Below are 27,944 nucleotides of genomic sequence, written 5' to 3'. Positions count from 1 at the left end.
AGGAAGTGTTTGTCTGAAATGGGGATAAATAGCGAAGCCAACGAAAAAGCTTTCACATGCTGAGTACAAGAGATGGAATGTTTCACCCAGACTTTACATCCCCAAAGAGCTCTTGCAGAAATTAGCTCCAAATAATGAATACCCTACAGATTTCTTTACAGACTTCTCTACTTGATATATTACTTGAATTGCCGAGAAGCGCGTCGAAGCGTTTACTGGAGCATATTCTTTATACTTTATTCTTGTGATTAGCATAGTTTGGAAAACCAAACTGGGAAATCATAATATTAGAATATTTTAAAGGCATGTTGCCATAGATGCTAGCCAATTTATTAAGGCAGTAAGACCTTTGCAGCAAGTGTTCTGCCCGGTGCCACATCCCAGAATAACCACTGTTGCTTTCTTTTTCTAAATTCCTGATGTCAACTGGCTTCACAAAGATACCCGATGGCTTTCCAATATGCTTGGCTACCAAGAAATTCATGGCGATATCGTCGCAATTTTGAGTCTCATCGATCATGGCGTGAACAGCTTCAGGCTGCTTTTGAAAAAGTTCTAGGTAGGCGCTGTTGAAGAAGGCAGCTCCTATTAGGATCATTGAATACTGGTCTCCATTGCCGATGGCAGGACCCTGAAGTTCAAAACTCCCGTAGCTGAAAATCCCCGCAGGGCTAGGGATGTGCTTTCTGGGGACAAATCCAACGATCTGATCTGGAAATTGCTATAGGAAAATAAAAAACATCATAATATTGCTATTGGGCCCCTGGATGCAAATAAAACCCAATTGCAAAAGATTTATAGCAATAGCAATAGCAGTTACTGTATATACTCGAGTATAAGCCTAGTTTTTCAGCCCACTTTTTGGGCTGAAAAAAGCCGCCTCGGCTTATACTCGAGTCAGTGAAAAATTTGCCCGAAATGGAGGAGAAAAAGGGGCAGGGCCATGCCGCTGGGTGACACTCGTGAATGGCCCAGTGCCCCTGTGAGTTTCCCCTCCCTCTGTGTCAGTTTGCCGCGCAGCGCGCACCGCACCATCCCCCCCTCCTCACGTTCTAATGTAATGCAGGGCTGTCTTACGATTCCCCTTCCTCCCCCTCCTGCCGCTCTGCAACGATGTCCCACCTCCTCCTTGTTATGGCAAGCAGCCACATAGCGATGTCCCACCTCCTCTGGTACAGTGATCCAATGATAGGAATCACTGTGCCGTGTGTCATAGGAGGCGGGACATCGCTCCCGCGGCTGCACGGGACATCATCATCACAGCGGGACATCAGCATCATGAGGTGAGTGAAGTATTTCATTGAATACACCGCTAGTTTACTGTTTTTCTTTGAAATAAATATTCAAAAACATTATTGGTATCTATTTTTATTTTTGAAATTTACCGGTAGCTGCTGCATTTCCCACCCTAGGCTTATACTCGAGTCAATAACTTTTCCAGTTTTTTTGTGGTAAAATTAGGTGCCTCGGCTTATATTCGGGTCGGCCTATACTCGAGTATATACGGTAGACTTATATACCGCTTCGTAGGGCTTTCAGCCCTCTCTAAGCGGTTTACAGAGTCAGCATATCGCCCCCCACGGTCTGGGTCCTCATTTCACCCATCTCGGAAGGATGGAAGGCTGAGTCAACCTTGAGCCGGTGAGATTTGAACCGCTGAACTGCACATAACAGTCAGCTGAAGTGGCCTGCAGTACTGCACCCTAACCACTGAGCCACCTCGGCTCTTATGACCCAGTAACAAAAATATACACAAAAAAGACTTGTTAATAAGATGTTCCCCACGCTCAAGTTTACTATCACTGCAAATTTAACTGCCTTTTGTGACATATAGTTAAAATGTTGATGAGTAGAGTTCAGAAAAAGCCCTGATTTTTAATATTGGCATGCTTTATGTACTCAATAGGGCCCAGTTTGCCTATGTATTCTACAGATATTTGTGTTGTCTTCTCTGCTATATTATAAAAGATCAGGGTTAATTTTTTTTTCTCCTGCATCTCATTCTCAGACTGGGCACTGAGATTATTTCTGAAAATCCAGAAGAGGTTTGGTCTTGTGGGGATCTTCCACATCAGCAATATCCTGAATTTAAAGAGTAATTCACATATTAGCAATAGCAATAGCAGTTAGACTTATATACCGCTTCATAGGGCTTTCAGCCCTCTCTAAACGGTTTACAGAGTCAGCATATCGCCCCCAACAACAATCCGGGTCCTCATTTTACCCACCTCCGAAGGATGGAAGGCTGAGTCAACCCTGAGCCGGTGAGATTTGAACAGCCGAACTGCAGAACTGCAGTCAGCTGAAGTAGCCTGCAGTGCTGCATTTAACCACTGTGCCACCTCGGCTCTTAGAAAAGGCACCAAATTTATAATCTGTATGATACTAAGAACTCTCTTATAAGAACCAATATGATTGATTTCCAAAGGGCGCAATTGAAATACTTGCCTAAGGGGGCATAGGGAGATCACAACAAAGGTAAGATTTGAATTAAAGTCTTTTAGAACTCGTGTCACTACAGGTAGTCCTCGACTTACGACCACAACTGAGCCCAAAATCTATGTTGTTAAATGGGACATTTATTAAGTGAGTTTTACAACCTTTCTTGGGGGTATTGTTAAGTGAATCACTCTAGTTGATAAGGTGGTAACCCAGTTGTTTAGTGAATCTGGCTTCCCCACTAACTTTGCTGATCAGAAGATCATAAAAAGAGATCCCATGATTTTGGGACACAGCAATGGTCATAAATATGAACCGGTTGCCAAGCATCTGAATTTTGATCACACGATTGTGGGGATGCTGCGAAGGTTGTGTAACTGTGAAAAATGGTCTTAAGTCCCTTTTGTTCAATGAGATTGTAACTTTGAACTAAACGGACTACCTGTATGCTATACCAACTGGGTATCTGGGTACTTGAGAGACCGCCTGCTGCCGATTACCTCCCACAGACCCATTAGATCTCACAGGGTCGGCCTCCTCCGGGTGCCATCTACCAGCCAATGCCATCTGGCTACTACCCGGGGGAGGGCCTTCTCTGTGGCAGCTCCGGCCCTCTGGAATGAACTCCCCGCAGGGATTCGGACCCTCACCTCTCTCCAGGCCTTCCGAAAAGCCGTCAAAACCTGGCTTTGCCGGCAGGCCTGGGGGTGATGAGTTCCCTCCCCTCTCGACATGTATGGTTGTGCGACTGTTGTCTACTTTTATTATTTGTATTTTGTTTTTTATGTTCCCCTTTTTCCCCTTGAATTGTTCGCCGCCCTGAGTCCTCCCGGAGAAGGGCGGCATACAAGTAATAAAATTCTAATTCTAATTCAACTCTCAAAATACACGCAGAATTGTAATGAATTCAGTTTGAGTCAAATGTGCAAAAAAATTATACTGCTAATATCTATATTTATGCGGCAGAGGGGAAAACCATGAGTTAAATATAAGGTGTTGCAAGATACAAAAGAAAGGAGGACTGGGAGATTTAATTTGAAGTTATATTTTGCTGCCTGTCCTTTGGTCCGGATGATAGAATAGAGGTTGCTAAGAAACAGGAGACTTTTGGAGTTAAGAGAGGCATGATTTGAGAGTTGGACTGCATAGCTATCTACAGTATAATAGGACTAAGGTTAATGTAGATTTTAAAAACCATTTTGTTTAACCTGACGTACTGAGAATAGATATAAATGTATGGAATAGATATAAATTTCCCCCCAAAATACTGTCCTGGGTCTCGGCATAGAAGCATTTTATAGAAAAGAAATGATTATTAAACACAAGTGATTGAGTGATATATTAGAACTTTGTCAAGGTGAATGTAGAATAACAATAAGAGAAGAACTGCATAATAAAATAGATTAAAATGGTGGTGCAGTGATTAGAATGCAGTGTTGAAGGCTAATTCTGCCCAAGGTCTGGAGTTCGATCCTGACAGGCTCAAGGTTGACTTAGCCTTCCATCATTCCAGGGTCAGTAAAATGAGGATCTACATTTGTTGGGGGCAATATGCTGATTGCTGTAAAGCATTATGGGTGCAGTATATAAGTTTAAGACTCTAAGTGCTATTGCTAAAAATGTTATAATACATATGAATCAATGGGAGAATATGTAGTTGAAAGAACTGAAATTTAGAGTAATACTACAGTCTTAAGGAGAATTTTTATAAAATGCTGTATTGTTGGTACATTCACTGGAAAAAATGGCTAGGATGTATAAAAGTTCTTCAAACATATGTTGGAAATGTAACAAAGATGAAGGCACATTTTATCATGCTTGGTGGATGTGTAATGAAGCCAAATAAAATTGGATTGAATTATATACAATAATACAGAAGATTTTAAAGACACATATAGAATTGAAACCAGTTATTTTTCTTTTGTGTATGTGTGTACACACACACGTACACACACACAGAAGCAAACATACAAAAATTATCCTGCTGAAGTCAACATACAGTATATAAAAATAACAAGAGCCGAGGTGGTGCAGTGGTTAGGGTGCAGTACTGCAGGCCACTTTAGCTAACTGTGATCTGCAGTTCAGCGGTTCAAATCTCACCGGCTCAAGGTTGACTCAGCCTTCCATCCTTCCAAGGTGGGTGAAATGAGGACCCAGACTGTGGGGGCGATATGCTGACTCTGTAAACCGCTTAGAGGGGGCTGAAAGCCCTATGAAGCGGTATATAAGTCTAACTGCTATTGCTATTGCTATTTGGTATGCTGGTTAAATCTGACATAAATCTGAATTTCAAATCATAGCAATTCCCTTTGTGTCTAACGCATACCTAACAAGACATACGATCTCCTTAGAAGATCCTGGCATTTTTTGAAAATCACCAATTTTAAGGGGGAAAAAACCCTCTCTATGTATGCTCTGTTTCTTTGAGATTAATTTCTGAATGTGACTGGAAGCAAGTGTGATTTCTAAGGTTAGGTTAGGTTAGGTTTATTGGTTTTGTATGCTGCCCACTCCCGAAGGACTCCGGGCAGCTCACAATAAACAGGGGAGGGAATAAATAAGACAATACAAACAATTTTAAAATCCGCAACAGTCACAATTAAGACGGGGCTGGGTGCTTTAACAGCCCCCAGCCTGCCAGAGCAGCCAGGACTTAGTAGCTTTACGGAAGGCTGGGAGGGTAGTAAGGGTCCGGATCTCCATGGGGAGCTCGTTCCAGAGGGCCGGAGCAGCAACAGAGAAGGCCCTCCCCTGGGGGGTCGCCAGCCGGCATTGGCTGGCAGATGGAACCCGGAGAAGGCCAAGCCTGTGCGATCGAATTGGTCTTTGGGAGGTAATCGGCAGGAGGCGGTCTCTCAGGTACCCAGGTCCGATGCCATGTAGGGCTTTATAAGTAACAACTAGCACCTTGAAGCGAGTCCGGAGACCAATGGGAAGCCAGTGCAGCTCGCGGAGGATAGGTGTAACGTGGGTGTACCTAGGTGCACCCACAATCGCTCGCGCGGCTGCATTCTGGAGTAGTTGCAGTCTCCGAACACTTTTCAAGGGCAGCCCCATGTAAAGCGTATTACAGTAGTCCAGTCTTGAGGTCATGAGGGCGTGAGTGGCTATCGGTCCAGATAGGTGTACATAGAGCATCTTTGGAGACCAGTGCAGTAACATAACTCAAAACACTTTTGGTACCAAATAAACATGAAAAGCAGAATGCTAACGTTACCTGCCAAATGGAGAAAGCGAAAACGAGGTCGTAGGCGCTCACTAGGGTATCATCATCCATCATCAAAACAGCTGAATGGAGAAAAATGCATTTTAATGAGTGCCTACATTTACTGAGCAAAATACTTACAACGAATTGAACAATATTCATTGTGACTGGAAAACACAGTTGCCCTTTGGCAGGATTTTGCCAAATTCAAGAGAACCCGAAATACGTTATCAGCAGCTAAAATGTTCCCTTGTTCCCAAAAGGAAGAATAATTGGTGAAAAAGCCTCTGGATCTCATTATACCAGTGGTTCCCAAACTTGGCAACTTTAAGACTTGTGGACTTCAACTCCCAGAATTCTCCAGCCCTGGCTGGAGAATTCTGGGAGTTGAAGTCCACAAGTCTTAAAGTTGCCAACTTTGGGAACCACTGCATTATACCAACAATCACAGAAGTTGTTTTATGTTTCATTCTGTGCAACATGAATTCAAGCTTTTAGATTCAAATGGATTCTGCTTTGTTGAACAGGGCTTAACTCTGTAGTAAGAATGTTTATGATTTCAAGTGTAAGCTGGGTTCATATATTGCTGCAATCTCTATTTTTAACGTACTCTATGAATGCACCACAATCAGAAGGGTTACCCCTTTTCCTTCCTCCAAAATTTCTGTTGTTAAATTAGACAGTTGTTTACCGTGAATCTTGACTCATTTTGCCACCTTTCTGGCCCCAGTCGTTAAGTGAATCACTGCAGTTGTTAAGCTAGTAAGACAGTTTTTAAGTGAATCTGGCTTCCCCCACTGACTTTGCTCGTCAGGAGGTTGCAAAAGGAAGATCACATGACTCCGGGGCACTAAAAGCATCATAAATATCAGTCAACTGCTAAGCATCTGAATTTTGATCATGTGACCACGGGGATGCTGCAACAGTCATAAATGTGAAAAAATGGTCGTAAATCACTTTTTTCAGTGCCGTTGCAACTTTCAATGGTCCCTGTTGTTAAGCTTAGGACTACCTGTACAGATCTCCTTCTGTCTCTTACGATCTGAGAGGTTTGGCGGGAGGGTCCATTCTTTCTCTTCCCGTTATGTAGCTCTGGCATACCTGCTATATCTTATCTAATCATCATCTAGGCCGTGACCTGTCAAAAACCGCGCTCGACTAAGCCGCGCCCGATTCAAACCGCGTCGCTGACGTCATCAACAGGGCGACAACAGCCAGCGCGGAGAAAGAAGGGCGCTTTAAATAGCGCTTTGAAAGCAACCCGATTCAACTTAAGGTAAGGGTTAGGTTTAGGATTAGCTTTAGGGTTAGCTTTAGGGTTAGGTTAAGGGTTATGGTTAGGTTTAGGGTTAGGTTAAGGGTTAGGGTTAGGTTAAGGGTTAGGTTTAGGTTAAGGGTTAGGTTTAGGGTTAGGTTAAGGGTTATGGTTAGGTTTAGGGTTAGGTTAAGGGTTAGGATTAGGTTAAGGGTTAGGTTTAGGTTAAGGGTTAGGTTAAGGGTTAGGGTTAGGTTAAGGTTTAGGTTTAGGTTAAGGGTTAGGTTTAGGGTTAGGTTTAAGGGTTATGGTTAGGTTAAGGGTTAGGGTTAGGTTAAGGGTTAGGTTTAGGTTTAGGGTTAGGTTAAGGGTTAGGGTTAGGTTAAGGGTTAGGTTTAGGTTAAGGGTTAGGTTTAGGGTTAGGTTAAGGGTTATGGTTAGGTTTAGGGTTAGGTTAAGGGTTAGGGTTAGGTTAAGGGTTAGGTTTAGGTTTAGGTTTAGGTTAAGGGTTAGGGTTAGGTTAAGGGTTAGGTTAGGTTAAGGGTTAGGTTTAGGGTTAGGTTAAGGGTTAGGTTTAGGGTTAGGTTAAGGGTTATGGTTAGGTTTAGGGTTAGGTTAAGGGTTAGGGTTAGGTTAAGGGTTAGGTTTAGGTTTAGGGTTAGGTTAAGGGTTAGGTTTAGGTTAAGGGTTAGGTTTAGGGTTAGGTTAAGGGTTATGGTTAGGTTTAGGGTTAGGTTAAGGGTTAGGGTTAGGTTTAGGTTAAGGGTTAGGTTAAGGGTTAGGGTTAGGTTTAGGGGGGTTAGGTTTAGGTTTAAATTTTAGGTTTAGCGTTTACAGCGTGCTTCTGTCTCCGTGCTGTTGTCGCCCTGTTGATGACGTCAGCTACACGGTTTAGTCGAGCGCGGTTTTGTGGTGGAACCCATTTAGGCACCCTTTCACTTCTTTTCTCAAGCTCTTTCTCACATACCTTGTGCAGCTGCATGGATTACTCATCAATAACTCCTCTCTTTCATCAACAGCCCCTTCCTTGTACTATAAGCCGTCATCATTACTGATAGGGAGGTAGAATCAGATAATGAGAGAGAACAATAATTACCTTTTGTTTCCAGCTCCGGGAAAACCTGCAGTCTATTCCTCATGTGATTTACTGTTTGTGCTTTGAAGATGACAGGGACAGGATGAGGCCCCAAAGTATTCCACATTTCTCAGGGGCTTTCTCCCCAACGTTATTCCACACAACTATCACTTTCTGCAGGTGAGGCATGGCTTGATAGTGATTTAAAAGCTTCAAGAGTAAGTCTGTTCTGTTGTAGGTCTGCATAATGAGAGTAAATGAATCTGAAGCCAACTGGCCTTGGGACTTCCTCTCCCTTCGCAGAGTGAGCATTTTATCTTCCTTAATATTGGGTAGTAAAGCTGTTAATGCACCTGCCACCAGAAGCAGCAAAAAAATCACGATAGAAGAGAAGTGGAGTAGCCGGATACCCATAATTCTTCCAGGTAGCTTGCAGGTATGGTAAAACCTTAAGTATTTGAAAAAAAAAAGAGGTGAAAGTTAGTCAATCATTCATGATCATATAATGTTATATACAAAATTAGCACCAACATGAAGGCTAAGCAGTTTCTTTAAGCTGGCTGCTTGAAATTTAGGAAATGAAAGCAAAGCATTCCCATCTTACCATATCCAAAGTATAATCTAACAACTACTGTATAGAAGACCAGGACTGATTGTACAACTTGAGTTAGACTGTTTTAGTTGGACTTCATGACATTAATTGTGCTCATAGATGACCTTCACCCATCTGGGATGGATAGTTCTCCTTGATTGAATTGAATTGAATTTATTTCATTTATATGCCGCCCTTTTCCCCGAAGGGGACTCAGGGCAGCTCACAATCCAAGTCAAGGGAAGGGGTACAAATAAAGAATAAAAAAGACGAACAGAACAATGCACAATTTAAAAGCACACAACAACCATACCATTCGAGGGGGGGTGGCAAAGGCTCTTTAGCCCCAGGCCTGTCGGAACAGCCAGATTTTAAGGGCTTTGCGGAAGGCCTGGAGGGTGGTGAGGGTTCGAATCTCCACGGGGAGCTCGTTCCAGAGGGTCGGAGCAGCCACAGAGAAGGCTCTCCTCCGGGTAGTCGCCAGTCAGCATTGGCCGGCAGATGGAATTCGGAGGAGGCCTAATCTGTGGGATCTAATCGGTCTAGTGGAGGTGATTGGCAGCAGGCGGTCTCTCAAGTACCCAGGTCCAATACCATGAAGGGCTTTATAAGTGACGACTAGAACCTTGAAGCGTATCCGAAGACCCATAGGCAGCCAGTGCAGCTCGCGGAGGATAGGTGTTACGTGGGTGAACCGAGGTGCACCCACAATCGCTCGCACGGCTGCATTCTGGACACATGCTCTTCAAGGGCTGCCCCATGTAGAGCACGTTGCAGTAGTCCAGTCTAGAGGTAGTCCAGTCTTGATCTTTTGGTGGCTTACTAAAAGCATACTCACTTCTCACATATTGGTCTAGAGTAGTTTACTAATCATCAAAACTGAGGTTCCTCCCAACCAAGGTGACTTCGATCTGCATACCGTATGCAGTAATAAACAATAAGCCAAGGATAGGTCAAGCTGCACATTGATTTATTAAATATATACTGAATCTTTTGCTTATACACCAAAACGTCTTGCAATAATTTGAATGAAAATATAAAAAAATAGGACATGGCACTAAAATCAACTTAATATTTTAAAGGATTTGTGAAAGTAATACACTCATGCTATTTTCTAAATATTCAGAGAGTAAGAGCATTCCATTATCTGGGAACCACAGGAAATCTCCTCTTCCATATATCAAGTATACGCACTTTAATCCAGTCATGCAGAAGCATCGTGCGTGTTTGTCGGGGGCCACACTCCAGAAAATCTAACTTCGGGTTCTAGCGCGCATGTGCGCCCGATGGCAGCTGGCTGGTGCGCATGCGCAGGCCAGTTTTCGGCACCGTTACATGTTGTGTGAAGGGATTGCACTCTGGAAAAGCTGAACTTCTGGGTTCTGGCGTGCATGCACCCCCAACAATTGATTGGCCACCGCGCTTTGCGCACACAGGTTTTCGGCACTGCCCCGCGCGCACGAAGGACAACTGATTGTCACACCCCGCATGCGTGGCAGAAACCCAGAAGACAAACAGGCGAGGCCGCACGTGCTGGGTGACATGACTACACGTGTCACTTTGGGAATGCGTTGCCATAGGTTTACCATCATGTCTTTAGTCAATGACATATATTCAAAAGTTTCTTTGTTACTGGTCTATGTTATCAGGCATGTTCATAGCAGGAGAGGTGTCATTTTTAAGTCAGAGCCTAAGTTGTTCAGATTGTTTAAGAATCAACGCCATCTTAAGTTGTGCCCATCAGACAATGGTGTCAGCGTTCAAAGTATCATGTAGAATTAATCAGAGTCCAAGGCAAAACGATCCTTAAAGTTCAATTTAACACAGATGTGCTAAGGAATATAATTGCAGCTCTGACAAATGGGTAGATTGGGCAAGTGCAGATTCTTCAACAAAGGGAGTATATGATACCTGAACTTTGTATTTTTACGCCCATTTAATTTCCAAACACTTTTCAAACTCATTGCAATAGTCACAATAGATTGCAACTAAAACAAGGATGACTGTCACCAAATCAAGCAGCTCAGAAAGAGTTGCAACTAATGCATCACTTGACAGTTATGTAAACACACTCCCGACCATAACCATCCCCTACATATGAGCCGAGATGGCGCAGTGGTTAGAATGCAGCACTGCAGGCCACTTCAGCTGACTGCTATCTGCAGTTCGGGGTTCAAATCTCACCGGCTCAGGGTTGACTCAGCCTTCCATCCTTCCGAGGTGGGTAAATGAGGACCCAGATTGTTGTTGGGGGCAATATGCTGACTCTGAAACCGCTTAGAGAGGGCTGAAAGCCCTAGGAAGCGGTATATAAGTTTAACTGCTATTGCTATTGCTAAAATAAATGTTCAACTTTGTGATTGTAAAGTGTTTCTGGATTAAGTCTAGGGATATCCAAATTCTAATCTTCTTTAGGCATGAGTGCTGACTGAATAACTTTGGGAGAGTCGCTCTCTCTCAGGCCTAGATTTGGGACATCTAAAAAAATCTGCCTCTGGCAGTAGATTAGCACGATAGATTATTGGTTCATAATTTTCAATGAAGAGATTATGCATTGGATTGAGAGACTGATACTTAATATATAAATGATATATACACTGTGGTTCAGCAAATCAATCCAAGTATCTCTGCGTAGGAAGCCAAGTAGCAGTAACCTTTTTACATATTTAAACATGGACAATGCTATAGTCTTCCTCTAACGCATTGGAAACAAATCATGTTTTAATTTCTAAAAAGCATGAAAGCAATCTAACAGAGGAATCCTATTTGGCTGAACTCACCTCATTCCTGCAAAGGAAGCTTTCTTCTGTGCTTATCAGGGTTCTTGGTTTAGGATAAACTTTTATTTCTGTTGGAAAATGAAGTAACTCAAAATTAGGCATTGTCGATTGCTTTAGGAGCTGTGCTATCCTTCCCCAGTTTGGATGACCTCTCAATGTACTGAATTTACTGAATTACTGAATTTCTAACTTGCATACAGGCACAAGATAATAGATCTAGCAAGGATGTTGTAGGCAAAACCTTTTCCATTCAAAGTCTGCCTGTTAAATGTTAATATTTCTACAGTCTATCACTGCAGAGAGACAAGATCTGACATCTGTGGTTTGGTACACTTCCTGCCAAAGTATGCAATCATGCCTTCATTACGCGGCAACTTCTATAATGAGAGCCACTGAATGTAAACTCACTTCCAAACAGACCACACATTTAGTAAACAAAAACAAGGAAACTGTTTTCAACTGCATGTTGTCTTGTTCACCAGATGGTTTAATTTTTTTTTTTTGCTGACACATCACATCTAGATCAAAGCATTCATCAGTCCTTATTTTAAGGAGGTTACCTATGACTAAGCTACTCTTGCACAAAAAACTGACAATATCGTTAGAGAGGGTACACATAGGAATAGGTTCTTTGACCCTATTTCTCTGAATTATCTTGAAGCAAGGCAACTGATTTAGGACAAAAAATATTATTGAAAATTTGTCCTGGGTTTTATGACCACCTCACCTGTTAGTGTGCGCTTAATATTTTCTATTTGCAGTTTCATATTATGCAACTCAGGAAGAACAGGTTTCAATCCCAAACGTGTGTGTTTACAAAACTTCAGATTGCAAGAGTTGCATGTCAATATGACAGTAATACAAAGCTGCATGGAGTGGTTTCCAAACTTGGCAACTTTAAGACTTGTGGACTTCAGCTCCCAGAATTCTCCAGCCAGCAGAGTTCTACTGGCTGGAGAATTCTGGAGTTGAAGTCCACAAGTCTTAAAGTTGCCAAGTTTGGGAACCACTGGTATAAGGTGCACGATTAACACTGCCTTTTGCTCCTGTATAAAAAGGCAGGATGTGAATCCATCAAACATATAAATAAATAAGCCAACATGCGTTTGATGAGTTCTTTCCGAGCACCTTTCCGTAACTGTCGCACTATTGGACTTCAAATCCCAGAATCGCAGAAGGAGCCAAAGATATGTGGATGGAATGAGCATGGGGAAGGCTTATTTCTGAATAAATCATCTATGAGTTTCCCTAAAGCTAAGCATAGGGTAGGTACAAATGTGGAGAAAGACTGTGGTTGCTGGAGCTAATCCTGCATCAAAGCACCTCACTTTTTTTAGGGGGATACCCTCCTATTTTTATACTCTGCAGCAAAGTATTATCTTATAGGCACCCAAGTCTGTAAGGAAGCTGTTTGGGATATATAGTATGACAGGGTTGCATCAAAGCACCTCACTTTTTTTAGGGGAAAACCCTATTTTTAATACATCTACAGTAAAGTATATCTTATAGACACCCAAGTCCGTAAGGAAGCTGTTTGGGATATATAGTATGACAGGGTTGCATCAAAGCACCTCACTTTTTTTAGGGGGGATAACCACCTATTTTTAATGCATCTACAGCAAAGTATTATCTTATAGGCACCCAAGTCCGTTAAGGAAGCTGTTTGGGATATGTAGTATGAAAAGGTTGCTAATCCTGCATCAAAGCACCTCGCTTTTTTAGGGAAAACCCTCCTATTTTTAATACATCTACAGCAAAGTATTATCTTATAGGCACTCAAGTCTGTAAGGAGCTCTTTGGGATATATGTATGAAAGGGTTGCATCAAAGCACCTCAATTTTTTTTAGGGGGGATAGCCTCCTATTTTATACATCTACAGCAAAGTATTATCTTATAGGCACCCAAGTCCGTTAAGGAAGCTGTTTGGGATATATAGTATGACAGGGTTGCATCAAAGCACCTCACTTTTTTAGGGGGGGATAACCTCCTATTTTAATACATCTACAGCAAATTATTATCTTATAGGCACCCAAGTCCGTAAGGAAGCTGTTTGGGATATATAGTATGAAAGAGTTGCATCAAAGCACCTCACTTTTTTTAGGGGGGGATAACCACCTATTTTTAATACATCTGCAGCAAAGTATTATCTTATAGGCACCCAAGTCTGTAAGGAAGCTGTTTGGGATATAGTATGAAAGGGCTGCTAATCCTGATCATAGCACCTCACTTTTTTTAGGGGGATACCCTCCTATTTTTAATACATCTACAGCAAAGTATTATCTTATAGGCACCCAAGTCTGTAAGGAAGCTGTTTGGGATATATAGTATGAAAGAGTTGCTAATCCTGCATCAAAGCACCTCACTTTTTTTAGGGGGGATACCCTCCTATTTTAATACATCTACAGAAAGTATCTTATAGGCACCCAAGTCTGTAAGGAAGCTGTTTGGGATATATAGTATGAAGAGTTGCTAATCCTGCATCATAGCACCTCACTTTTTTAGGGGGATACCCTCCTATTTTTAATACATCTACAGCAAAGTATTATCTTATAGGCACCCAAGTCTGTAAGGAAGCTGTTTGGGATATAAGTATGAAAGGGCTGCTAATCCTGCATCATAGCACCTCACTTTTTTTAGGGGGGATACCCTCCTATTTTTAATACATCTACAGCAAAGTATATCTTATAGGCACCCAAGTCTGTTAAGGAAGCTGTTTGGGATATATAGTATGAAAGAGTTGCTAATCCTGCATCATAGCACCTCACTTTTTTTAGGGGATACCCTCCTATTTTTAATACATCTACAGCAAAGTATATCTTATAGGCACCCAAGTCTGTAAGGAAGCTGTTTGGGATATATAGTATGAAAGAGTTGCTAATCCTGCATCATAGCACCTCACTTTTTTTAGGGGGGATACCCTCCTATTTTTAATACATCTACAGCAAAGTATTATCTTATAGGCACCCAAGTCTGTAAGGAAGCTGTTTGGGATATATAGTATGAAAGAGTTGCTAATCCTGCATCAAAGCACCTCACTTTTTTAGGGGGATACCCTCCTATTTTTAATACATCTACAGCAAATATTATCTTATAGGCACCCAAGTCTGTTAAGGAAGCTGTTTGGGATATAGTACGACAGGGTTGCCAGTGACGCAGAGACGAATATACAACTCCTTCTCCTCCTGGCATTATGAAATCTCCGCATCACCCTTACAGTTATTTATTTTTTCTCGTCCACAAAAGAAACGCAAAAAACGACAACCAACGAGGGGGATCCAAGCAAAGGATCCAGTAAGGTTGTTGTTTGGATCCAATATCCTCTTTCTGAGCCCCTCGGTTTACGTCTTTCCCTGGATCCCCAAAATCTTTCTTCTTGCTCGCCCACCGCCCCCCCCCCACCCGGCTCCGTATAACGACCCTGCAATTTAGCCTCTTCACCGCCATCCAGAGTTTCAGAAGAGGATCCCCGTTGCTCACCTGCAACCGAGCGGGTGGTGGGAGGAGGCCGAGGCGCCCGGGAGCGAGCTCACATTATCAGCCGCGCGCGGTGGCCTCGGGAAGGAAGGGAAGCCGTTCTCAAACGCCGGCTTGCAAAAAACCGCCCGGCGCTGCACCGCACGATCCAGATCTTGCAATTAAAAAAACACCCATCGCAACGTGGGATGCACGCAATGCAAAAAAAAAAAAAGGGGGGGGGGGCTGGACCCCGGTCCCCCGCAGCCCCTCTCCTTGTTCGAGTCCCGGCGCTTCCTGTTGAGAGAAAGCGCCCCTCCTCTAGGCGGTTGCAAATGCAATGGGGGGGGGGGGAAACACAAGTCGGTAATGATAATTTTGCAGGTATAGAATAAGGGATTTGGGCCCCTTTTCTCTTTTTTCCCAAGCTATTACTGATCCCCCCCCCTCCCACCCCCAGCTGTAAAGCCTGTTTGGGCGCGCCCCCTCCTCGTTGCAGCCTCTTCCTATTCTGGAAAGGCTGCAGAAGGATAAACCGTGTTAATAAGCCCATGGCAAGGCAAAATTCAGGAGGGGGCTGCTAACAGGCCAACGCGTTTTAATTCAAAGACTAACCTTTTGATCATAATGCAAAGATCTACAGACGGGAATAGAACAACTGTGGGCAAAGGAAAGCAAAGGTTAGCGATAGGGCAGTTTGGGTGCAAGTCCAAAACAACTGGAGCTATCAGCATGGACAAAAATCACTATAAAATCAAAATGCAAAAAGGCAGCTTTACTCCGGAACAGCTGACATCCTGCAACCCTACTTTAACATCATCCTATAACATCTGCCTAGTCCAGGTCCTTGGGATGGACTTGATAGGGAGATAAAAATGTCAAATCCAGCTTATACATCTGGCTGACTGTGTGAAAAACTATAATAATGATAACAAACAACAACACACAATAATAACAACATAGTCACCTGCTGTAAAAAAATCACACAGACTGATTATAAATTGCGGCACAATTCAGTAGCACAAATGATCCATTGAATTTGTACAAAAATTATATTCCAAAAGCACTGGAATGGCATTTAAACAGTTAAAAATTGACAAAATCACCATCAGTCAAATGCAAAAAGCCGCACTGCTTGGATCTGCACGCATATTACGAAAATACATTATGATGTTCTAGGCCCCCGGGTGGGGCCCAACTAGTAATGCCAAATCCGGCGAACACAACTGGCCGCTGTGATATAATTCTATTGTTGCGATAACACAACAACAACACAACAACAAATGATCCATTGGAATTTGTGCAAAAATTATAATATTAAAACGGTGAAACAACTGGCCGCTGCGATACAATTGTGTATAATAATATAATAATAATAATAATAATATAATAATAATAATAATAATAATAATTTGGTGCCCCAAATGTAAATTTAAGAGGGTGAAAATAATAGTGGTTTAAGGCATCAGGCTTAAATTGAAAGACCATGAGTTGCAGCCTTAGGGACAAAACCTGTTGGGTGATCTTAACAACTAGAGGAGCCGAGGTGGCGCAGTGGTTAAATGCAGCACTGCAGGCTACTTCAGCTGACTGCAGTTCTGCAGTTCGGCTGTTCAAATCTCACCGGCTCAGGGTTGACTCAGCCTTCCATCCTTCCGAGGTGGGTAAAATGAGGACCCGGATTGTTGTTGGGGGCAATATGCTGACTCTGTAAAACCGCTTAGAGAGGGCTGGAAGCCCTATGAAGCGGTATAAGCCTAACTATTGCTATTGCTATTGGATTAGTTGTTCTCTCTCAGCCTTATGAAGGAGGCAAAATGGCAAACTAAAACTTTGCCAAGAAAACTGCAGGCAATCTCTAAAAAAATGGATACCACTGAATGGAAAAAAAACACAAAATTAATGGCAGGGCCTATTCTTCTGCTCCTGCCCACAACTAATTGCTGTGGACATTCCCCTTGGTTAATTTGCCTTTAAAAAGCCAAGATAATTGAGCCTCTGCTGTGGTGCTGAAAAGCCAGCTTTCCCATGCCTTGGATTAATCTATGAGCGACAGGAGGAGGTAATGTGGAGAGGCGGGTTTTTTTTAGCGCCAGTTCTCTCTACTCCCCAAAGACCTCCTCCTCTCTAGCTGAAGAATTGTTTCCCCCTTCTTTCTGTTCCCCCCAAAAAGGCAGGTTCCCTAGGGGGTTGGTTCTATTCTGGAAAGCAAAGTGTGAGCAAGTAATAATCATTCTATAGCATTACTTTGCATGTGTCTGTGAATGCATAGGCTCTGCAGCCTACACCCTGTGGGAGACGGTGAGCATTACTTTCTCCTCTTCCTCCCCTCTACCGTGTCTGCTTCTCATGACAAGAGGCGGGTAGTACTGGTGGCAGGGCAAATGAAGGCAGAGTGGGATGGAGAAATGAAGGAGAACGGTTCTACCACAAAACCGCGGACGACAAAATCGCGGTCGACGAAAGCGCGTGACATCATCACAGCGCGACGAAAAAGATCGAAAATGTAAAAATAAAGCGAAAACCTTACCCTAACCCCCCCAAACCTAACCCTAAACCTAACCCTTAACCTAACCCTAAACGTAACCCTAAACCTAACCCTTAACCTAACCCTAAACCTAACCCTAAACCTAACCCTTAACGTAACGAAAAACCTAACGCTAACCCTTAACCTAACGCTAAACGCTAACGCTCTAAACCTAATCCTAACCCTTAAGCTAACCCTAACCCTAACCCTTAACCTAACGCTTACCTTTATGTGAATCGGCTTGCTGTAATTTAATTTTTATTTCAATTTTTCGATCTTTTTCGTCGCATTGTGATGACGTCACATACGCGATTTCGTCGACCGCACTTTTGTGGAACGCGGTTTTGACGGGTCACGAAGGAGAACAAATGTGGAAAATGGCTCCTTTGGCACGGGTTACTGGTAGCAGAGCAGGGGTGGGTTTCAGGCGGTTCGCGGCGGTCCCCGCGAACCGGTTGGTCGGCGAACCCGGAAGTAAGTAACTTCCACCCGCCCGCCCGCGGTTTCTTACCCGGTTTTGACGAGTTCTGCGCTTCCACGCATGCGCAGAACGCATACAGCGGCTGCGCGATCCTCCAGGAGCAGCTGGAGCATTGCACAGACGTAGTACGCCTCCGTGCACTGCGCGCATGCACGAGGACGCCGCCGGCCCCGTTCCAATCGAACCAATTGGAGCGGGGCGAGAAACCCATCCCTGCAGAAGAACTGTAGTTAGCTTACTGACATCAGAGGAGGTCCTATACTTCTTACACAGCTTCTTCTGGTCCCCTTGGAGCTCATGGCAGAATAAAACCATTTTTTATTCCCTAGCAGGGGTCTAAATTATGTTCAGCATGTGCTCCTCCATCTCCTCCCACTGATGACTGTAGGATTATAACTTCGTTGCTTGTATCCTTAGATTTATATTGATATTGATTGTTCCCTGATTGCTTATTTGTACCCTATGACTATCGTTAAGTGTTGTACCTTGTGATTCTTGACGAATGTGTCTTGTCTTTTTATGTCCACTGAGAGCATCTGCACCAAAGACAAATTCCTTGTGTGTCCAATCACACCTGGCCAATAAAGAATTATATTCTATTCTGTTCTGTTCTGTTCTGTTCTGTTCTATCTATTCTATTCTATTCCTATTTCTATTTCTATTTCCATTTCTATTCTATTTCTATTTCTATTCTATTCTGAACTGGCATTTTTTTATTCCTGCTACTGCTCTTGTTTTTTATTTATTTTGGATTGATTAATTATGTTAAACAACTAACACAGATCTTTTTTTTTCCCTCTTGTGCCATCACTGCTGAGCACCTAAATACCACAGTACCATATTGTCTACTATAGCAGTGTTTCCCAAACTTGGCAACTTGAAGATGTCTGGACTTCAACTCCCAGAATTCCCCAGCCAGCATTCCCTGGGAATTCTGGGAGTTGAAGTCCAGACATCTTCAAGTTGCCAAGTTTGGGAAACACTGTACTATAGGATCTTTACCTAAAGTACGGCACGGTAGCCTTGGACTTATGACACATGGAGCCCCAAATTCGTTAAGTGAGTTTTGCCCCATTTTACAACCTTTCTCGGCACAGTTGTTAAGGGAATCACTGCAGTTGACAAGTGGCAATCTAGTTGTTAAGTGAATATGATTTGCCCGTTGACTTTGCTTGTCAGGTCACAAAAGGTGATCACATGACCTAGGGACATTGGAACGGTCATAAATATGAAACAATTCCAAGCATCTGAATTTTGATCAGATGATTAAGGGATGCTGCAAAGGTCATAACAGTCATAAGTCATTTTTTTTCAATGCCATTGTAACTTTGAATGGCCATTAAGTGAACTGTTGTAAGTCGAGGACTATCTATATTAGTATTATTCTTCTCATCATTTCTACGACCTCTTTCTGTTGGTATCTTATAAATACATTATTTTATTGTTTGTATCTACACTGAGTGCTTATGCAGAGGCAAATTCCTTGTGTGTCCAATCTAGTGGTGGGTTTCAAACCAATATCGAAGCATGTGATCACCTTTGAATTTGAATTTATTTGTTATTTATAGGCCGCCCTTTCCCTGAGGGGACTCAGGGCGGTTTACAGTTCATGGGAAGGGGGTGCAAAATAAAACATAAGACAGTGCGTAAATAAAAATAAAACAATAAAACACAACTTTCATTCAGCATTCGGGTGGGGCGGATTAGAATCTTATCCCCAGGCCTGGCGGGATAGCCAGTTCTTAAGGGCTGTGCGGAAGGTCTGGACGGTGGTGAGGGTGCGAATCTCCACGGGGAGATCGTTCCAAAGGGTCGGAGCTGCTACTGAGAAGGCTCTCCTCCGCGTAGTCGCCAGTCGGCACTGACTGGCGGATGGAACTCGGAGGAGGCCTAATCTGTGCGATCTGATCGGTCGAAGGGAGGTAATCGGCAGAAGGCGGTCTCTCAAGTACTCAGATCCACTACCATGGAGAGATTTATGGATGGTAAGTAGCACACTTTTCTGTTCAGGGCTCAAGCCATGTGGTCCTGTCCAACGGAGGAAAGAAATGTCCTTCTGCGTTCAGCTCCAAGTGGGGAAGAAGACACTGGAGACATGGAGGCTGCTTGGAAAGATGGTTTATTGGTGGACAGGATCACATGGCTTGAGCCCCGAACAGAAAAGGGGATCACATGCTTCAATGTTGGTGGAGAAGAAGAGAAGGGCTGAGGGAGGGGCTTGCTAGGCTTTTTATACCCTGTTTAGTCCCACCTCTCTGTTTCCTGTTCCTGTGTAAAATGTATTCTGATTGGTTGTCAGACCCATGGGGCCATGCAGGGGCAACTCTCTAGGCTGCGTTTTGAATCCAGGTTTGGTTGAGTTCTCAGATGCCATGTGGTCAGTTGGGGTCAATATCATCATGCTTTAACCCCATCCCCCTGCAGCTGAAGTGGAGAAGCCTTTATTATGTAAAGTGGACTAGCTTGGCCTGCTTAATGGCCTATTGACAAAGTGGGGATGGGCAGGAACCTACAGGCAGCTATTCTGTCTTTTAAAACATGCTTCTTTCTTTCCACATCCAGAGAAATATTCTGCCTTTTCAATATTTCCTAGGATATTTCATTTTTTCTGGGAGAGAGCTGGGTGATAACTTCCTACACTTCCAACAGTAACTTAATCAACTGCAATGATTCACTTAACCATGGCAAGAGAAGTTGTAAAATGGGGCAAAACTCACTTAACAACAGAAATGTTGGGCTCAGTTGGGGTCCTAAGTTGAGGACTTACCTGCATACCTCCGTTTCCCCTGGGATACCCCCAGTATTGAAGCACAGATCGCTTATACGGTGCATCAAACCCAGCCCTCCCCACCCCACTACATAACTTAGCCACCCCTCCCTCCCTCCCTCCTACTGCGCAAACTCACGACCCCCGCTTGACTGTTTGGGCGGGGCAAAAATTAAACCCAGCCCCCCCCCTCCCTTCTTTTTTCTCTCCGCCCCCCCCCGCTACATAACTTAGCCACGCCCCCTCCCTCGTACTGCGCAAACTCACTACCGACGCTTGACTGGGCGGGGCAAAAATTAAACCAGCCCTCCCCCCTCCCTTCTTTTTTCTCTCCCCCCCTACACAACTTAGCCACGCCCCCTCCCCTCCCTCCTACTGCGCAGACTCACTACCGACGCTCGGCTGTGCCGGAAGTCGGTGCTGGGAGGGAGAGAGAGAGAGGCAGGCCGGCTTTTGCCTTGCGGGCGGCGAGGCTTCCTGGCGGACAAGCGAGAGTCGGGGGAAGCGTCGCTGCTTCCTCGCCCTTTACGCCCGGCGAGGCCCCGGCTTCCCCCTTCCGCCGCTGGGGAAGATGCTGCCTTTGTCCGTCAAGGACGACGAGTACAAGCCTCCCAAGCTCCATTTGCTCCGAAAGGTCTCGGGATGGTTCAGGTAAGGAAGCGCCGGGGGTTTGGCAGGTGGGGAGGTGGGCAGGTGGAGCAGGTATATCGGCCGGTCTGCCGGGGGAAAAAACACCCCGGGGGTGTCGGGGATCTGGCTTGGCCGCTCGGGGAAATGGGAGGAGGCGAACCGGCGGCGGAGAATTGGGGAGGAAAACGGGGGGAGGCAGCGGGACCCCCTCGTGCTCAGCTGGGGATGCCGGCTTGAACCGGGCTGGAGGTTGCAACCGGGATCCAGCTGGGGGGGCTTGCACAAACGGGGGAGCCGGATCTATCGGAGAGGACGGGGTGGTGGTGGTGGATTCTTTCGGTTCCTCTAAAGCGGATCTAAATGGACCTAAAACGGATCTAAATGGATCTAAAGTGGATCTAAATGGACCTAAAACGGATCTAAATGGACCTAAAACGGATCTAAATGGACCTAAAGCGGATCTAAAGCGGATCTAAATGGATCTAAAGCGGATCTAAATGGATCTAAAACGGATCTAAATGGACCTAAAACGGATCTAAATGGATCTAAAGTGGATCTAAATGGACCTAAAACGGATCTAAAGTGGATCTAAATGGACCTAAAACGGATCTAAACGGACCTAAAGCGGATCTAAACGGATCTAAATGGATCTAAAGCGGATCTAAATGGATCTAAAACGGATCTAAATGGATCTAAAGCGGATCGGGGGGGGGGAGGAAGGAGCCGCGTTGAGGTTGCCCATTCGGCAGCCTCCGCCTCCTCCTCCTTTTGGCCCGGACTCCAACTCCCATCGCCCCAGCTGAGCTTTAAGGCTGGCAAAAGGAGGGGGGAGATCCGAGCTTGCGGGGTGGAGCGGAGGGGCCGGTGGGCCTTGTTAGATCGGGCGGGGGGGGGGCTCAGCGTGGGGTGGGGGCAGTTTCGAGGATCGGACGTGTTTCTTGCGTGGGAACCGGGTCCGAGGGGGTCTCCGGGTGTTGCCTGTGCGGCTGTGGTTAAGGCCGAGCGGGCGTGGGAGAGAGACGGGCCCGGCCTTCCCCTCCTTCCGCTTCTCTCGCCAGGCCTTTGCCCGTCTGCGGGGCCTCTGGTGGGCTCGCTTGACCCTTTCAATTCCCCCGCTTCCAGGTCGATCCTCTCGGACAAGACGTCGCGCAACCTCTTCTTCTTCCTCTGCCTCAACCTCTCCTTCGCCTTCGTGGAGCTGCTCTACGGCATCTGGAGCAACAGGTACGGGAAGAGGGGGGGGAGGCCGGAAGAGCCGCGAGGGCGGCGCTTCCCCCGCGGAGAAGCCAAGTTCGGCGCTCGCTGTGGTGCTGCCACGTCTCCCTCCAGGCCGGGCCAAAGGGGATGGCCGGCTCTGGGAGAGAGGAGCGCCGTTGGCTTCCCCTCCTGGTCTACTTGAGACCCGATCATGGCTGTTTCCCCCCCTGTACTTTTGATTTATTTATTATTTAGCTATTGAGCTATTTATTTATCTATTTATCTATTTATCTATCTATTTTCCTATTTATCTATTTATCATCATTATTATTATATATTTATTAATAATTATTTATTATTATTATAATAATTTTATTTATTATTTATTAATAATTATTTATTTATTATTTATTAATAATTATTATATAATTAATATTATTATTAATAATTATTTATTATCATTTTTTATTACTTATTTATTATTTATTAACAAACATTTAAAATACACCCACCCACACAAATTAGACATACATCACATTTATACAACACAATATGAACAGGAACTTCCTGTTTTTTATAATAGCAATCATCAGTCGATACCACTCAGCTTATTTATATATATATATATATATATATATATATATTATATATTATATATATATTATATATATATATATGTGTGTGTGTGTGTGTGTGTCTGTCTGTCTGTCTGTCTGTCTGTCTGTCTGTCTGTCTGTCTGTCTGTCCCTTCTATTGTATTTCATTTGGATTTCAAATAAAAAACATATATGTGTGTGTGTGTGTGTGTGTCTATATCTATCTATCTATATATATTACACAAATAAAAAAACAAATAAAAAAACAAATAATATATATGTGTGTGTGTGTGTGTGTGTGTCTATATCTATCTCTATATCTATCTATTCTATTGTATTTCATTTGGATTTCACCACTCTTAACCCTCTTATTTATAAACATGTAAAATACACACACACACGCACAAAATTTAGACGTACATCACATTTATACAATATGAACAGGAGCTTCCTGTTTTTATCTTAGCAATCCTCAATCGATACCACTCACCTTATATTATTTCCCTTCTATTGTATTTCATTTGGATTTCACCATTCTTAACCCTTATTTTACTCATAACTATTATTTTTTGAGTTTTTTTTTTTTTTGCTTAGCAACAAAAATGTTGGGCTCAATTGACGTAAGTCGAGGAATGCCTGTGATTGATCTTCTGCAGGGTCTTGGGAACAAGGAGAGTATGAGGTGGCTGGTTGTCATTATTTTATCTGCTCCTCTGCTGTGATACATTCAAGTCCCATGGCGAGAGCGTGCAAACAAGCAAACATTTGATAAAGTGATTGATCATGCAGAGATATTGGAAAGAGGAATTGTAGTCTTATTAACAGATGGTAGTGCTTAAAAATGGATGAATTCTGGATTTTTCAATATTTCTTTTTAAAAAAGATTTTTATTAACAAATATGTAAACTACACACACAAAAATTAGACATACCACATTTATACAATACAACACGAACATGAACTTCCTGTTCTTTATAATAGCAATCATCAATCGATACCGCTCACCTTATATTATTTCCCCTTCTATTATATTTCATTTGGATTTCACCATTCTTAACTTATTTTACTCATAACTATTGTTTTTTGAGTTTTGTTATATTCCTTCATTGATTCTTGTTTCTTTCCTCCATCCACCTATACCATTTATCCCATATCTGGTAGAATTCTGATTCTTCTTTTCCCTGGATTTCTTAGTTAGTTTATCCATTTCGGCACAGTCCATAACCTTTCTATTATTTCATCTTCGCTTGGGATTAATTTGTTTTTCCATTTCTGGGCAAAGGCAATCCTTGCTGCCGTAATTATATGTAGTATTAAATACTGGATCTTTTTTTGTATTTCACAGACATAATTCCTAATAAAAAAAACTTCAGGTTTCCATTCTATTTTAACCCCTGTTATTGCCTCCAGCCAATTTTTAATTTTTAGCCTCCTTACAGGTCCACCATAAATTGCAATGTGTTCCGTCTATTGATTCGCATTCTAGTATTTATTTATTTTTTTATTAAAGAGTTTTAATAAATTTTACAAATATTTCCGCTCCCTCCCTCCCTGCCCCCCCTCCAACCCTCCCTCCCCCCAACCTCCCAGAGCAAAATACATGGTATAAACATTTAACAATCATACACTAACATAAGCTAACTAACTATGGCATCCTACCTCCCTGTTGTACTTTAACACCCGTTTTATTAAGCTAACTTTAGATAAGTTGTAACATTCCTTGTTCATTCATAAGCTAATTGAAATTTCTTAGTCCGATATTTATTTCAAATGTAGTCAATCCATCTTCTCCATTCCAGCTTGTATTTCTCATTTGAATAGTCCTTCAAATATGCTGAGATTTGGCCATCTCTGCTAAGTTTACTACGTACTACTTTACTACCGAGGTGGCGCAGTGGTTAAATGCAGCACTGCAGGCTACTTCAGCTGACTGCAGTTCTGCAGTTTGGCTGTTCAAATCTCACCGGCTCAGGGTTGACTCAGCCTTCCATCCTTCCGAGGTGGGTTAAAATGAGGACCCGGATTGTTGTTGGGGGCGATATGCTGACTCTGTAAACCGCTTAGAGAGGGCTGAAAGCCCTATGAAGCGGTATATAAGTCTAACTGCTATTGCTATTGCTATTTTAACGTCCATTCTTGAATGGTAGGCAATTCTTCCTTCTTCCAGTACTGCGCCAATCCACCTTTACTTTTAGATACCAGTTAAGTTAGTAGAAGCCAATTTTTTAAAAAAAAATATTTTCAAAACAAACATATAAATCCTCCTTCTGTACATACTGTAGAAAGTGTATCACTTGGTTACAAAAGGCTTTTGTGCATCTCTTCCACCGTCATCAAATCTAATTCATATTAATTCTAATATCTTAACTCGGATATTATTATATTACCATCATCATACCTCCACTTTTATTTGACTATGATTATTTAAACGTCCTTCATCATAAAATATACCAAAGTTTAATACATAATCACCTACTGGCATTTCATTTACTTATTATAAAATCCTCCCTTAACATTAAATCCTCATATCCTGTTCTAGCTAAACATCCATAATATTTAATACCAAAGTTTTCTAATCCTCCATGTATATAATTTTATCATTATCCTTTCTTTATTTAACTATATCCTATATCATAACATTTTCCCCCTATTAGTTAAAACTTAGCTGCGTCTAATTTTGTTGTTCTTTTATTGTTATTGATAACCTTTATATATAGTCCAAAAGTATTTCTAACCTTCCCAAAGCCAATTTTTTAAGCTGCAAGGTGAAAACCAGAAAGGTTTGGGCAGATCACACATATTGTCCTAATGTACCTGGGAAAAGCCTACAGTCTCCCTCCAGTATCATGTCTTCTCCGCCATATTTAGATGATGGTTGGCGACCCAGTTTTTTAAGAGACAGGAGTTAATGAAACAATTACTTGTAAGGGATTGTCATTCGTTATTCTTTTAATTTGTCCAGTTTAGAGCTGTTGAGGTGCCTAAACCGGTTCAGTGAGGAATGGCTTCTTTAGAAAACATAATTACTGGTGCTCCATAAAATGCCTAATTGTGATGCCATTTGCACTGCGTTTATTAAGTTGTTGAACTAGGTCTCACTGAATGTATAGGTCTATTTATGTTTCCCCCCCTCACAGATATTGATTTTTGCATAAATTAATTGTAGTTGCTGGTGGCTGGGATTTGCGTGTGCTGCTGTAGAAGTGATATCTAATTTTTGGGAAGAGAGGAATCTTTTTGCAACTTTTGTCCAGTTTAAAACTAAAACTGCATAAACATGTATCACTATCACCATAATATAATAATAAATAATAAACATAATATAATAATACAATATAATAAATATAATATAATGTTCTGTCCCCCCCTTCTTCGCTCGTTAACAGACAACAGACAGACTTAAAAGGAAATAACTTTATCAGTCCTGGCTTCCGCTGGCTGCGAGCCCAAAATAAACATAAATAAAGTCTCGAGCAAGAAGATAACAGAATGCAAAAACAAAGATCTCTTATGGCAACACCAGGTGTACAGAAAGAAAACAAATCACTTCTCCAAGTGTCTCTTTGAATCAGGGTTACCAAAAGCAAATCACTTATCCAAGTGCCTCTCACAAACAAACCACGACCGATGCACGATGAACCAAACGAACGATGAACATTGACCTGCAACCAGTGCGTGGCACCATCAGTCCTTTATCTCCGGAAGACCACACTAACGAGCCCCAGCAGCATTGTTATTCCTGCATCCCGACTCAACTCACAGCAAACTTCTGCTGAGTCACAACACTATAATATAATAATATAATGATAATAATATATAATATAATATAATATAATTAATATAATATAAATCAGAGTTGGAAGGGACCTTGGAGGACCTGGGAGTCCAACCCCTGCTTAGATAGGAATACCCTAAACCACTTCAGACAAATGGTTATCCAACATCTTAAAAACTTCCAGTGTTGGGCTGAGGTGGTGCAGTGGTTAAATGCAGCACTGCAGGCTACTTCAGCTGACTGTTATCTGCAGTTCGGCTGTTCAAATCTCACCGGCTCAGGGTTGACTCAGCCTTCCATCCTTCCGAGGTGCGTAAAATGAGGACCCGGATTGTTGTTGGGGGCAATATGCTGACTCTGTAAACCGCTTAGAGAGGGCTGAAAGCCCTATGAAGCGGTATAGAAGTCTAACTGCTATTACTATTGCTATTGGGACATTCACAACTTCAGACAAATTGTTCCACTGATTAATGTTTCATATCCTCAAACTGAGAAAAGCAGCAGTTCAAGGGAAATCATGAAATCATATTGTCTTGCAGTGCTATGATACCTATCATCCTGAATTCCAAAATGTAATGGAAGATGTAGCCTTTGTATGAAGTAATATCTTCATAATAAATACTTTTTTTTCTTGGGCATCCAACCTAAATAATCACAGGTTTGGATTAAGTTTAAACAATTGGTAAATTGATGGACGGGGAAAGGTGACATTTAAATTGTGTATTTCTATTAAATTTTGGAGGGCATTTGAACTAGGTTACTTTGTAATTATAGTATTTATATCAGGCTTCTGGCATGGATTTTAGCTTGATTGGGTTGTTGGTGGAAGGTACTTGTGTTTGAAAGGTTTAAAGTTGAACTACATCAACTTTAACGTACCTGGAAAAATTGGTCAAGAAGGGGGAAGCATTCATGGTGAGAGTGTTCCATATTTAATTTTCCTTCGCAAAGAAAGCCCTTCCTCCAGTCGATACCTTCTTTGCTTCATGGATGGAAATTTAGGAAGGAAAGAACTCTAAAGCTAATGCAAGATATTGGGGCAGATTTGTGTTGGCTAAGAATGCATTCTCTCAATGTCTCAGAATGGATTCTGATTAATTTCATTTGACTCAGATAAGTTTATGTAATGAGCCTAATTTCATTTCATTTTATTATATTTATATGCTGCC

General features: G+C 42.6%; 2 protein-coding genes across 2 annotated transcripts in view; one reads left to right on the top strand and one right to left on the bottom strand.

The window, feature by feature from the left end:
* Nucleotides 1-183: 183 nt before the first annotated feature.
* Nucleotides 184-20,615, bottom strand: EXTL2 (exostosin like glycosyltransferase 2). The gene is given in 6 exon segments (XM_032219067.1): nt 184-721; nt 5,660-5,730; nt 7,999-8,109; nt 8,112-8,425; nt 11,350-11,417; nt 20,578-20,615. Coding segments are annotated over 5 exon segments (993 nt in total). The 5' UTR covers nt 11,355-11,417; nt 20,578-20,615; the 3' UTR covers nt 184-229.
* Nucleotides 20,616-20,952: 337 nt separating this feature from the next.
* The window catches only part of SLC30A7 (solute carrier family 30 member 7), a 34,794-nt gene continuing 27,802 nt past the window's right edge, over nt 20,953-27,944 (top strand). Inside the window, 2 exon segments of the mRNA XM_032217344.1 lie at nt 20,953-21,228; nt 22,330-22,431. Coding sequence (XP_032073235.1) covers nt 21,149-21,228; nt 22,330-22,431 — 182 coding nt within the window. The 5' untranslated portion in view covers nt 20,953-21,148.

The sequence above is a fragment of the Thamnophis elegans genome, chromosome 5, assembly GCF_009769535.1.
Source record: "Thamnophis elegans isolate rThaEle1 chromosome 5, rThaEle1.pri, whole genome shotgun sequence".
NCBI lineage: Eukaryota > Metazoa > Chordata > Lepidosauria > Squamata > Colubridae > Thamnophis > Thamnophis elegans.
This window is presented reverse-complemented; position numbering and strand designations above follow the sequence as displayed.